The sequence below is a fragment of the Leopardus geoffroyi genome, chromosome E1, assembly GCF_018350155.1.
Source record: "Leopardus geoffroyi isolate Oge1 chromosome E1, O.geoffroyi_Oge1_pat1.0, whole genome shotgun sequence".
Lineage (NCBI taxonomy): Eukaryota > Metazoa > Chordata > Mammalia > Carnivora > Felidae > Leopardus > Leopardus geoffroyi.
In genome coordinates, this window is record NC_059330.1 from 60,245,253 (window position 1) to 60,259,421 (window position 14,169).

Below are 14,169 nucleotides of genomic sequence, written 5' to 3' on the forward strand. Positions count from 1 at the left end.
ACATTTTAGAAGTCTAAGCCAAATATTTCGGAAAGAGGGATAGGATGAAGGGGGTACCTGGGATCTTTGGAAACGTGATTTTTTTTTCTTTTCTAACATTTTAATTAGAAATTTCAAACATAGGAGCACCTGGGTGGCTCAGCTGGTCAAGTGTCCGACTCCTGATTTTGGCTCGGGTCATGTTCTCGTGGTTGGGATCAAGCCACGCGTTGGGCTCCAAGCTGAGTGTGAAGCCTGCTTGGGATTCTCTCTCTCCCTGTCTCTCTGCCCCTCCCCTGGTCACATGCTTGCTCACTCTCTTTCTCAAAACAAATATTTAAAAATTTTTTTCAAACATACAGAAAAGTGTACAGAATTTCCTTGTGAGGACTCATACACCGACTACTTAGAGCCAGCCATTAACATTTACTATACTCTGGCCACCCCCCAAGCCACCTTAGTTTTTTTGATTTCATAGGGAACTAGAGACACGAGCACACCCTCCCCAAGTACTCCAGCACGTGTATCACACACTTGGGTTCCATGTTTACAGTATTCACTTTCGTAATAATTGTATACAATGAAACACACTACATAAGTGCTTCATGTAATCGTGCAACACGTTTAAGAGTATACAAACATAAAACCTATCCCTGAATACTGCAAATAAAGCAAACAAACATAAATATGTTAACTAGTTGGTGGCACAGTCCTTAAGAGAGGACTTTCCAAGTGACTTTAAAACAGTATTTGATTGCTGGTCCCTCATGAGACACGCCCTAAGGACCCTCCTCCTTCCACCAGAAAAGTTTCCAGTCTTATACCAGTGGTGATTTTGGTGCTGTCATTCTAAGATAGCTGTGTGTGTGGCACAGTTATGGATAAAGACCCTCCGGTTCCATCATTTCTGAGCCAGCTGACCACAGGCATGGGCAAAGGAGCTACAGAATTACAAGGGAGAGAGCAGCCGTGTGGCACTTGGAGACAAGAGACAGAAGTGGAACATAGGGCGCAGATGACAATATCGCATCAATGTTCAACCTACTGAAGTTGACAAGTGTATTTATTATTAGGTAGGAGGACATCCTTACGCGTTAGAAAGGCACACTGAAATACGTAGGGGCCGTGAGCTTACCCTCTAAGAACTCGGAAAATAAATACCGTGTGTCTGTGTGCACGTGTCTCGTGTAGACACAGACGGAGACAGACTGGGAAATGATAAAGCAAAAGGAGTGAAACGAAGCCCGAAACGAGAGTCCCACGCAGCCTTCAGAGCGGAAGCCACAGAAGCTGCGGGCCGTGAAGCCCCAGCCCGCCTACCTGGGGAGGCTCGTAAATCGCGGCCACTTCCGCCCTGATGCCAAGAGGAATGTCTTTGTGCTCTGTATACCGTCCATACAAATACCCGAAATGCTGGTTCCCTGTCTTCCTCCAGAAGTCAAGGAAGCGATCGGCAACCGTGTGATTCTCAAACATGATATTGTCCACGTGTCTGTATTTCTGTAGAGCAAACAATGGGGTGATGAAAACACTCAGTAATAAATAACTTATTTTTCTAGTCTAAGCCATTCATAAATTGCCTTCACCTAGCTCTTACACGCATGCACACACGTTTTAAGAATGTGCCCTGAAGGGGCAGTAGGGCTGGAGGGCTCAGTAGGTTAAGCGTCTGACTTCGGCTTGGGTCGTGATCTCGCGGTATGAGGGTTCGTGTCCCCCGTCGGGCTCTGTGTTGACAGCTCAGAGCCTGGAGCCTGCATTGGATTCTGTGCCTCCTCTCTCTGCCCCTCCCCTGCTCACGCTCTCTCTCTCTCTCTCTCTCTCTCTCAATCTCTCTCTCAAAAACAAACATTAAAAAAAAAAAAAAGAACGTGCTCTGCCATCAAGATTCTAGAGGGTGGGTGGGTAGAGGTGGGATTCCTCTGTAAATTAATTCAAATTCATCTTACTGGGATTTCACCTAAAGTGCAGGTTTTCAGGATCTCTGGCATAAAAATCAGTTTTCAAAAAAAAGAAAGAGAAGGGGTGTGGGGGAAGGGAAGAGAGAAAAGAAAGAAAGCCGTCCCCAAGCAGTCACAACGGCTATGGAGAGCTTTCTAAGGAGGAAACGTGGGCCAGTGGTGCAGGGAAGGCCAGGTGAGCACGGAGACCAGAGGGGAAGAGGCCAGGATACTGCGTATAGCTTTCCCTGTCTCTTCCTCCTTCCAGAGTCCAGCTCCCTGCTTTACCTGTCCCGGACAGGTGCTCCCAGGGGGCTCCAGGACAATTCGGTTCCCAGCTCCCAGAAGGCAAAGTCACAACCAAGGAGCATTTTAAAGTCACCAAGAAAATTCTACTTCCACGCAGGCCGACAAAATAGAAAACTGAAGACCCCCTCGCCCACGCCTGAAACGGATCTCACAAATAACACCTCCAGGCCTCCAGCGTAGGACTTGAAAGTGCACTTGAACTTGCACTCTGCAGGGGGTGGCTCCCTCCAAGGATGGCCCCTTCTGGATATGTCCATTTCCGAGCCATGAAAACCAATCTACTGCTTTCCGCTGTCTAGGCGGGCACGGCAAACGTCTCACCTGTCTGTTCAGTGTGATGGCACTTGGCTGGCACTTAGTACAGATGCCGTTGGGCCACGGAAGGTGCCCCTCACATCCTGATTTAATCTTGCAGCTGATGTTCTCCAGAGCAACAAATTTCCCCCTGAACAAGAAGAGGCAACTTGAGTAAACATTCCGATGGTGAAACGTTCAGCAGGAAACTGGAAATCATATGACAAATATCCTACCCCTCCTGAACAGAGTTCTAAAGACCTAAGCGTGTGGAGGCAACAGCAAGGAAAACGTGCTAAAAAGTGCTCTCGCGGAGTCCCAGCCTCCGTCCTGCACATGCAGACTGCTCACGAATACAGAACTACCGGCCTACAAAAAGTCTCCATTTTCAATGTCGGTCACTAACACCCATGAAGACTTTCAGGGACGCAGTTAAATATCTATTGCTCTAACCTGGGCCACTAAGAGGAAACAACGCTAGTTTTTAAGTTTCATTGACTCATCAGCAACATCTACGTCACGAGTCCAGTACTTGGATGCTCGTAAAAAATTCAGAATCACAGGGAAGCACCCCGACGAGGGTACGTGACAAAGACCTCTGTCCCCGGCTTTCAGCTGGAATAAAGACTATCCCGTGAGGAAGCCAGGGCGCCACCTGGATGTGGGGAGAATGTGCACATGTGCCTTGACCCTCTGCCAGCTTCCCATTCACAAACGGTCCCATAACTTAGTCCTGTCTTCACAGGCCAACAGCACGCTGGCAGCAGGGACCGCCACCGGCCTGCACCTTACCGACAGCTGCAAATGTGCGGAAGGCTGACGGAGTTCAGCACAACAAAATCTCTACTCATACCTAGTCCAGGAAGTTCCATGGCTTACCCCACGGACAGGCAAGAATGGGTTTCTGGGTGGACTCTTTTCCTCCTGGTCTAACTTTTTTAAAAACTCCTTTTAGGATGTCAGCAGGTTGTCAGAGAAAAAACGACAATCAGGCCAACACGACACCCTTTACAAAACGTTGCTGACTTGGGTTCAGCCACCGTCTCGTCCTGCTGCACTCATGGGAACTGTCAGCTCCTGGCGTGAAGTCCGTCACTTGCTGGGAGGGTGAAGTACAGTCAGCGGAAAGGGGTCGCACAGGCAAGTACTTGACGTGGCTTGGGAGAACTCAAAAGCTCTCGGTCAGCCCCTCTCCGGCCACTGTCACCGCCCGCGCTCAGGGAGCCCAGAGCTGGCCGCCCCACCGCCCGCCTGGCCGAGGCTGCAGCCCACGCCTGCCGAGCCCACACGATGGCTGTGAAATGAAGCTGATAAAGGGGCAGGCACCAGGGCAAAGGGCTGATGGGGGCTGTGGAAGAAGTGAGCCAAGAGAACCATGTGGCGGTTCAGTTTTTCTGAAAAGCAGAGGATGAGCCCACACTCCACGAGACTGACCCCCATCGTGCCGCCTTATCTCATCCGCCTTCACATACCACTAAGTTGCCGGAGCACCACGTGTCTGGGGGAAGCGGGGGACGTTCACCAGGGACCTCCACAGAGACCACTGCCAGCTTGGCATCTGCCCGCCAGTCCGGGCAAGGATTATGACAGGGCATCAGAGGCTCCACCCGTCTGTTTCTTTTCTAGAATCGGGGCAGAAGCCACGAATTCAAATGTTCCACGCCCAGACCCCGATCTCTGCTTTTCTCATTCACACGCTCGCGGTCTTTAAGCGACCCCTGCCAGATACACAAAAGGGGCACCCGCACGTCAGAGCCACGCCAGAGCCGCACCGGCACAGCCTAACTGCGCTCAGGTTGCTTACTTGTCGGCCCCCCCGGTCAGCTTTCGGATGTAGGCGTGGAAGGACATGTGCTTCACAGGAGGCTCGAGATGGTTCAGGTAATCCTCGTCGAACGGCTGCCGAAACACACACAGTCAGTACAGTCCCACGCCCGCGGGCGCGGAGAGGTGAGGAGAGGCGGGCAGCCGCAGCAGCCGCGCTCCTGCTGCACACACCCCGGGGGGTCAAGCCAGGCCCCACGGAGGGCAACGAGAGAGAACCGGGGCTGGCTTCGCACTTATCGTTCTAGGCCAGAACCAAAGGTTTCTTCATGTACCAGCTATCTTCCCGAGATTAAAATAAATCTCTATTGGGGTGCCTGGGTGGCTCGGTCGGTTGGGCGTCCGACTTCAGCTCAGGTCATGATCTCGCTGTCCGTGAGTTCGAGCCCCGTGTCGGGTTCTGGGCTGACGGCTCAGAGCCTGGAGCCTGCTTCCGATTCTGTGTCTCCCTCTCTCTCTGCCCCTCCCCCGTTCATGCTCTGTCTCTCTCTGTCTCAAAAATAAATAAAACGTTAAAAAAAAAAAAATTAAAAAAAAAAAATAAATCTCTATTAAATACAAAATGCTCTAGGTCAGGTAGCTATCAGGAAAATCGGGCGGGGCGGGGGGAGCCGCAAGATGGAGAGGAGGCTCACGAAGAAAATCAGGTTGGCCTTGCTGCTGTAAACTCAGCAGTAACCAGTTACCAGTCAGCATTATTATGGTAACTCTCAATCTCACCAGGACAAATCAGTAGGAGGACGGGAGACTCAGGGAAAAGTAAATCAAAACGACGACGAGCACAGAAACCGCCAGCCCCAGCGCCGTGTCAGGTTTTAGAAGGATTGTCCGGGGAGCCCGCCGGAACGCTGCCCGTCCATCACAGCAATACAAACGCGTCGGCCATTCGTAACCCACCAGAAGGTCACTCCCATAAATACAGGCCGGCCCTCTTCACGCGGCTTGCACCAGCGGGAACGCCAGGGCCCAGGGGTGCAAGGTGGACACCCGACACGCCCTGGGAAGCAGTCCCTCCCGCCAGCCCGGAACTTCCGCTGCACGCTCTCACCTCTAGCGGAACACAGTGCACACATTTCCCCAGGGGGCCGTGTCGGCACCTGAGAGCACGGGCGAGAGAAACACAGTGATTAGTAGGCCTGTTTTCCTGTTGCTGCCTCCCAATGTTTTTGATATTTAAAGCGCACACCATACTTAATGAAGTTTTTCCCGACCTGCGTGGAATTATTTTATTTATTTTTTATTTAAGGAAACTCTGCGCCCAACACGGGGCTTGAACTCACGACCCCGAGATCAAGAATTACAGGTTCTACCAACAGAGCCAGACAGGCACCTGCTGTGCAGAATTATTTTAGCTGGGATGTGAACATTTTTATTGTAATAAAACAGTTTAGTATTTACTCGGATGTTATTAGAAAAAATTCATCAGGATGTCAAACCTGTGATTCTATGGGTATTAACTGCTTAAAATGACACCGAGTAAAAACTAAAGTGAGTATACTTAAAATCAATTTCGATAGATGTTAAGTAAATACTAACAAAGCCGGGATGCGGATGTGGCGAAATCCTTCTCAGTGGAACAGAAGTCACTCCAGTTTGGAAAACACCCACTTTGCGCAAGTTTTGAGAAATGCACGGAGGATGCCCGGCTCTGTGGGTTTCGGCCACTTCGGTCAGAGAAGCCTTAAGAAGACCCACACGTGCGAGGTGACAGCACAATGTGCTCCAATGAGGAGGGCAGTGATGGGCTGGTGGGAAAGCCAAGTGGCAGTCCCTCTGGGCTCAAGCAGATCCTTTTCTAAACGGGGTCAGAACTCCTGGACGCACGAGCATTCTACACTTCAGAGTAGAGACGGCCTGTGTCTGCTAACAGGCAGGCTCTCACAGATGGCAGGCCAGAATGCACACATACACGCACACAGCCACCTTGGAAAGGTTCCTAATGAAGGCCCGAAGACACAGGCCGTGGGGGAAGCCAGCGCGGGATCCCTGGGAGGAAATGCAAATGAACAGGGACACAGGCTGTGGCTCTGGAATGGCTCCATGCTGAGCCGCTGAGCACCGCTTGGGCTCTTTAGTCCAAGACCCGCAAGTTGCTAAGGCAGCACTTAGATCCCAGCATCTCGGCGTCAGCACCCCGGCACGTTTAGGGAGCTCTACTGCAGAGACGAACAACCTTCCCCCAGACAACTTCCCATCACTGAGCGTCCACTCAGATGTTTCTAACTGGTTTCTTTAAAAGAACTGCAAAAAAACCAAACTACACAAATGCGCCCCACGTAATCCCGGGTGGAAGGTAACCGTGCCGACAAAGAGCAGCGAGCGTCCCCAGATGGGACACCCGCCGAACAGAACGGGCAGAACGTACTGTGTGGATGCGCTGTTGCAATGTCCCTCCTGTAAGTGAACGAGGGGACCCGAACAAGGACCTTCCGCTGCTAGGTGCCCAGACGTCACCTCCCCCCGCCCACGCTTGCCCCGCCGCACCCACACCCGCTAAAGCCACGCCCGCTGCGCGGGTGGCAAGTGTCTCAGGAGCGCATGCCGGGAAAGGCTTGGTTCCAGTTCCCTCCCGTATTCCAGATCTTAGTTCCAAACACTTGAACGCTTTTAAAGTACGTGTGGCAGCACACTTGGAGACTCACACGGTAAGAAAAAGCTTCCAGAGTAACTTGGAGTGAAATCTCGCCTGAACAGAGAGGATCAAACTCAGAACTTGCCTCTCTTCCTCAGCCACTCCCCAAAGCAGGGCCCGTCCGAACCCTTCCCTCCGCCAGCTCAGCGGTGCCAGCACTTACAGCTGTGGGTCGCGGCTTCTGTAAATCTTCCCGTCCTGCTTGCTGAGGTACTGGTCGATCTCGTCTTCCACCACGGTGGGAGCGCCGCAGGCCTTCGACCCCGGCGGGACCGACGTCTCCATTTCCGACGAGGGGCCGGCGAGGCCCGAGGGGAACAGGAACAGCAAATCTCCATGCCTGTCAGGTGACGAACACAGGGCAGGGCCTGCCTCCCTTCCTCTCACAACCCGGGCCGCCCAGACGAGCTGCTCAGACGTGAGGGTCTCCGGCATCCAACCTCCCTGAAGGCCCAAACGACGAGGCTGCTAATTCTAAGAGCCCAGAGCCCTCCCTGCACGGCACTGCCACGCGCCTAGCACTCTGAAGGTCAGGGGGGGCGCTCCGTGGCCGTGACTTCATCTCTCGCCCAACTGTAAGACCCCCACACCCGCCCGACGCCACACAGATGAAACACGGCCGCGACGTACACACCCGGCCCGTGGGCGGCACTCTCCCCTGCTCATGCCGCGCTTGGCTCCCACTTCTCTTTGTTCCCTCTTTCCCGCCTGCTATCGAGCACTCCTAAGTCTCACTGCCTAGTACACAGCCTTCCATTTCCACCCTATGTTCACACTCACCGCCCCGCCCCACACGTATGCAGACACGTACGTCCCACTCGATAAAAATGAGATGACCGAAGACGTATTCTTTGCATCCGCTTTTCTCAGTCAGCGATACCTCACCCGAGATCCCTCCAAACACGGTCTAGGTCTGAGCACTGCTTCTGAGGGCCGCACTCCCCGGCGAGCCTGCCTCCGAGCTCACCCCGTCTCCCACGCCGCTGCCATGTGCACCGACGGGTGTCTGCCACCACGGACACCACTGGACGAAACGACCCAAGTCAGGCAGCTGCGTGGTTTTACTTCTACAGGGCACGTTTCCAGAAGTGGCCCTATGAGGAGGGCTTCTGTCGGCTTTTAAAGCCAAACAGGCTGCACAACTCACATTTCAAACGGCAGAGTCTGACCTTCTATCATTTGCCATGTCAACTACGCTCCTTCCTTGCTCACTCACACTGCTGACTCACCGCCAGACCCGGCGGGCACAGCCAAGCCCCAGGCCCGAGGCGTGTGACGTCCCCACTCACAAGCAGCGGTCCAGACGCAGCATGGGCTCCCGCGCGCGGAGGGCCTGCGGCGCAAAGATCGGCCCCGGTCTTGAAGGCAGAGCTGCGGCACCACGTGTGGTGGGCACCAAACTGCCGGAAGACCGAAGGGACAGCCTGCCGCACCCCTGACCCCACTCCCCGAGCAAGGTGGGGCAGCGGGCCTCGAGCACGGACACCAGAGACACGGGCCACTAAGAGGCTTGGCCCCTTGGCTCTGCAGCGGGTCTGTTCTCCCCTCTGCCTCTTCCCTACCGAGGGAACAAACCTGCCAGACTCCAGCTAGAGACCTCTGTCTCTAGCAAGGCACCGGACATTCCTCCACACCCCCAGCCGTGGAATTCTTGGCTCGGCGGCTACTTCTGCTTTAGCAGATCTACTCCGACAAGCACCGCGGAGCTCTGGACAAAGTACGGAGCTCCCGCAGGGTCTCGGCAGCCCACAGTAGCTCAAACAAGAACAGCGAGAGAACACCGCACGACAGGGGCCCTGAGCTTGGCTTACACAGTCGTTCTCTGGGCAACGGGAAGCGAGGCCTTGAGCCAGCCTGTCCAAAGCAGGTTGCCCAGCCTGAAAGGCCACACATAAAGCCAGACGTCTCAACAGCTGGGAGAGACCACCAGCTGAGAAGAGGAACCAAGGAGGAATCCTGTCTTCCTCCACCCACTACGCAGCGGTGGATGCTGTAGTCCCTCAGGGTCTGAAACCAAAGGCCTGCTGTGCCACACGCACCGGGGTGGGCTGAGGGACGCTACCCGGCTCGGGAAGCCCAAAGACAGAAATTAACTCGAAGGCCCGCCAGGTGCACGGGCCCCCTTGTCCCAACAGAAGCAAGTGCAGGCCTCCCTCCACGGAAAAGCCACTCCCCTGCAGCTCTCCAGGACTCCCCAAGACCAAGTTTGGTCAACTACAAGCTCTCAAAAAAGGGTCACCAAACGCAGGAGAGAACCGAGTCATCACACGCACGAGTGGGCAGAGACAACAATACCAGAGAAAGAGAACCGAGGACTTCAGATTTGGAATTACACGACTTGGAACACAAACTGCCACAGAATGGTCACCGGAAACGGGATGGAAAAAGCCCAAGCAGCAAGAGGCCACCCAACAACATGGGCTTCTGGGAGCAGGGTGGCAGGGTCGCAGATTTAGTAAATCTTCCCAAGTCTCCCTCATATGGACAGGCCAGACAACCACAGACAACACCAACAACAGTGCACCCCGATTCCATACGGGGGAGACAGACCACAGACACCCCAAGACCCAAGACAGAAGCCTCACGCATGTGACTGGCCAAGGCAGAGCCCCCGGGGAGCCCGGCGCTCCTCACCGGAAGCCTAGAGGCCGGTGTGAGAGCAGTGTGGCCCCCACGAGTGCATGTTGCTAACAGCTGGATCTGAAAAGAAATCAATTCGAACATTTTAGAAGTGAAAAATGTAATCACTGCAATAACAAAGAGAACTGGGGAGCAGTGATATTTAAAGAGATAATGGCGGGGCGCCTGGGTGGCTCAGTCGGTTGGGCGTCCGACTTCGGCTCAGGTCATGATCTCGCAGTCTGTGGGTTCAAGCCCCGCGTCGGGCTCTGTGTTGACAGCTCGGAGCCTGGAGCCCGCTTCCGATTCTGTGTCTCCCTCTCTCTCTCTGCCCCTCCTCCACTCATGCTCTGTCTCTCTCTCTGTCAAAAATAAACATTTAAAAAAAAATAAAAAGAGATAATGGCCACAAATTCTGCAGACCTGATCTGCAGGTATAGGAAACACAGCGTACATCAGGCAGGATTAAAGGAACCAGGAATCCACACCTGGACAGATCAGACAGAAACCAGGACCCCATGAGAAACAGAAGATCTAAAAGCAGCCAGAGGGAAAAAAGGATCACCTCTAAATGAACAACAGAGTCAAGCAGACTGAACTACAACCCCAGAGGCCAGAAGAAGTGGGGGAAGACCAACACCAAGGTCAAGGAGAGGCACGTCACTCCTGCCCAAAGACGTCAGGTAAGAGAAAACATAACCCTCAAGGTCAGATCCAAGTTGGACAATAACTAGTACGACTATCACTGGAAAGATACATTCAAGCGTGACTCACAGCGCCTCCAAGTGCCCCCCAGGATGGCCGAGCTGCCCCACTCCCGGGCCCCACCCCTCTGGGACAGCTCTATGACAACACTACAGTTTGGGGGCTTTCTCTCAGAGGCGTTTCACTCTGTAACCTCCGCCCTTGCTTGCATCCGCTATCAAAACAGTTTTGGGTAACACAGGCGTCAACCGCATGCTCACCGTGGGCAGGCGCTGCGCAGCCACGGGAAGGCGGCACTGCTACTCGCGGACCAAGAGGGTGAGGCCCAGGGGGGTTAAGTAACTTCCCCAGATGAACTCAAACCACGGAACGTTCACGAGAAGTGATTCTCAAGATACAAAGCCCTTTACAAGCTGAGAGGAAGGATGACCTCACCCACGTGGGGAATGGACGTCAACAACAACGAAAGGCTTTAGCTAATTACAGAAACAGGCAAGTGGCAGGTACCCAACAAATATCTGTTGAGGAACAAACGAATGAATGTTATAATTGCGTATTTTTCCTCCTAGGCATACTAATTCACGAACCTAAAAACGATCACACAAATTGTCTAAATAGCCTATTATTCTCACTGGTAAACAGACACAGGGCCGACCGCCAGCAAAGCCAGCTCGATCACCACAGCAGCCACACGGCCTGCAGCCCTGACAGGAGAGAGCTCCAAGCCCGCCGCCGAGGACTGAAATCACCGGCACGTGAGCAGGTATGCCCAGACAGTTCGGACAGGAGTCAGCAAACTTCTTCTGTGAAGAGCCAAACAGGAAATATTTTCGGCTTCGGGGGCCAGGCCGTCTGTCACAATCACTCAGCTCTGCCCTTGGAGTAGGAGAGCACAGCAACGCATGGATGTGGCTGGGCTCCAATTAAACTACAGAGAACAGGCAGCGGCCACGGTAAGAGGTCTTTACATCCTGGAAACGCTACTGACGTGACTGCCCCCCGCTAAGGAGCTCGAGGGGGTCACGCCACCAAGAAATATAGTGTGGGCGACGGCCCCTCCTCCCCGCCAAGCAGTCCCGAGGCAGAACTCCCCACGGCCGCGTTCAAGGTCCTTCTCTGCAGAGACAGAGCTGAGTGTGCAGCTGGGCCCATACCCCGAACCCATAACTCTCTCTCCTCAGTGACAAAAGTTCAGAATCTGCAAGTCAATCAGCTCAGCACAAGAGGACCAGCGGAGCCGGTGTGACTGCTGAAATCCCGGCAAAAAACACGCTCACCTGCACTCCAGCCACCGCGCGGTGGCACTGGGAGGCCATCGGGTAGAATGAGCGATCGGTGGGCCACTGGAGTCACCCCCTCCCCGCCCTGTCATCCCCCCCACGGCACTTACTTGATTTTGAGCAGACTCAGGGATTTGGTAGATGATGCTGTTATCTCTCCAGTCTTGTTTCTATTTATGTAAACTGAGAAGCCATTATTCTGGAAGCCAAACTCTTTTGCGACCTAAAGCAAGCAGAAAACAACAGAGATTTAAAAAAATTTTGAGTCTCACTACTCGGGCCACACACATACCAAATAATAATATCAGAACACTCGTTAAATTTAGAAACTGTTCCTCGTGAACCCAATTTCTTTTGTTATTTTGCTCTCTTGGGAGGAAATTTGTGCTGCCCACACAGATGTCAAGTAAAATGAAAAAAGCGGCCAAGCAGAAGCGAAGATTTGTGTAAATGATAAGACTGAATGACACGTGTTAAGAATTTGACGCAAGCAACGGTCATGGCCATATCTGGAAAGTTTATTTCTATTTTTGAAATCAATTCCAATGTTAAAGCCCAACAGAAGAAAGCCAGAAGTGAAGAACGAGGCTCCCGTGTCTATGAGAGCGAGTGTCCACCCTGCCAGGTACTTAGTGGGTGCTGAGAATACTCACTGCTCACTCACCAACCGGTAAACAGTCTTACGTGCCGGCTCCACTCTGGGCGCTCCGAACACGACCGTGAACAACAAAGCCAAGGTTCCTGCTACCGAGGACCTCAGCATCACAGCGGGGAGAGAAAGTTAGCAGACGAGAAGCACAGGTCGAGGTCAGCACCACGGCAGGAAAGGAAGAGAGGGAAGCATGGGAGAGGCCACTCTAGATGGGAGGACAGACAGGCCTCTGCGAAGACCACGTCTGAGCAGAGGCCCGGAGGAAGAGACTAAAGCTGCTACTCAGAGCTGGGAAAGAAGAGGGCAGCCAGCAGGAGCAGCACAGACGCCGAGAGGCAGGAAGGGGGTGGGAAGAGAGAGGCCAGTGAGGCCAGAGCCCAGCGGGCAGAAAGGAAACGGTCGGCAACAGAACGGGAAGGGGGACAAGAGCCGGCACACAGGGCCGCAGGGGCTAAGGGCAGGGGGCTGCCCAACCCATCGACAGTCTGAAGGTGGGACGAGAGACCAGAGGAGACGGGCTCAGACACGGCCAAGACTTGGGGACAGAGCGGGGAGGACCTTCCAGCTCTCATAATCAACGGCCTCTGCTGATGGGTGGGATGAGGGGCAGGACAGAGTGAGGGAAAGGAAGGACATAAGCGGGGTGTTCAGACTTCTGGCTTGGAAGCAGGTGGGATGGAAGCCACACCTGTAAGGAAGCAAGGAAGAGGGCCGAGGAGGAGGAAGACTGAAGGGAAAGCCAAGCCTTCCCTCCAACACCCAGGCGCCCTGGGGAAGGCATCAGCCGGCAGTCAGCACCTGAGACCCGGCCAGGTGAGGAGTCTGAGCCATGGCTCAATGCTCAGGGGCCAGCAGGGTAGAGGCAAACGAAGAGACCAGGAGTCTCATCAGAGAAACAAATGATAAAAGAGAATCAAATGGAAATTCTACAACAGAAAAATACGATAACTGAAATGGAAAACACCGATGGGCTTGCCAGCCGAAGGGAGAAGCAGAAGAAAGAGTCAATGTACCTGAAGACAGATTACTAGAGCCTGCACGACCTCAAAACAGAGATTTGTCAGAAAATGAACAGAACCTTCAGAACTCCTGGGACAATATTTAATTAATGATCCTACGGAAAAGAAAATAGAGAACTGGAAAGTATTTGAAGAGAGAATGGCTGAAAACCTCAAAAGTGTCAACAAACCGAGTAACAAATCCAGGAAGTTCAGCAAATCCCAAGTGAGATCCATTAAAAAACCACCCCTAGGTGCATGCATCATGCTCGAACCGCTGACAGCCGGAGATCAATGGAGACCAGAAGACAATGGAAGGACGCCTTCAAAGTGCTGAGATGGAACAAAAATCTGTCAACTCAGAATTCTGTATCTGGCGAAAATACCCTTCAAGTACAAAGGCACACTGAAAACGTTTTCAGGCCAAAACCTAAGAGGGCGTCACCAGCAAGCCTCCACTATAGGAAATGCCGGATGTTCCCCAGGCTGATGAATGCAACACCAGGTACAAGTCACACCCAGGAAAAACACTGGAAGAACAAGGCAGAAAGTATGACAGCAAAAACTCTAGACTATACAATAGGAAACTATCACATTAAATGTTTCATGATTGGTTTAGAAAATTTTTTTATGTTTATTTTCGAGAGAGAGAGAATGAACAGGGGAGGGGCAGAGAGAGAGGGAGACACAGAACCCAAAGGAGGTTCCAGGAGCTGAGCTGTCAGCACAGAGCCCGACGCAGGGCTCGAACTCACGAACCCTGAGATCATGACCTGAGCTGAAGTCAGATGCTTAACTGACTGACCCACCCAGGTGTGTCTCGTGTGTTTTTTTTAATTTTTGTTTTTTTAACGTTTATTCATTTTTGAGAGACAGAATATGAGTGGGGAAGGGGCAGAGAGAGAGGGAGACACAGAATCTGAAGCAGGCTCCAGGC

General features: G+C 52.9%; 1 protein-coding gene across 2 annotated transcripts in view; it reads right to left on the minus strand.

Moving 5' to 3' along the window:
• The window catches only part of NPLOC4 (NPL4 homolog, ubiquitin recognition factor), a 61,371-nt gene that overhangs the window by 36,439 nt on the left and 10,763 nt on the right, over nt 1–14,169 (minus strand). For both annotated transcript variants that reach the window (XM_045489863.1, XM_045489864.1), the window contains exons 3-8: nt 11,693–11,805; nt 7,142–7,318; nt 5,395–5,443; nt 4,327–4,421; nt 2,550–2,673; nt 1,300–1,479 (exon numbers count right to left, since the gene is read on the minus strand). In XM_045489863.1, coding sequence (XP_045345819.1) covers nt 1,300–1,479; nt 2,550–2,673; nt 4,327–4,421; nt 5,395–5,443; nt 7,142–7,318; nt 11,693–11,805 — 738 coding nt within the window. The remainder of the gene's footprint in view (nt 1–1,299; nt 1,480–2,549; nt 2,674–4,326; nt 4,422–5,394; nt 5,444–7,141; nt 7,319–11,692; nt 11,806–14,169) is intronic.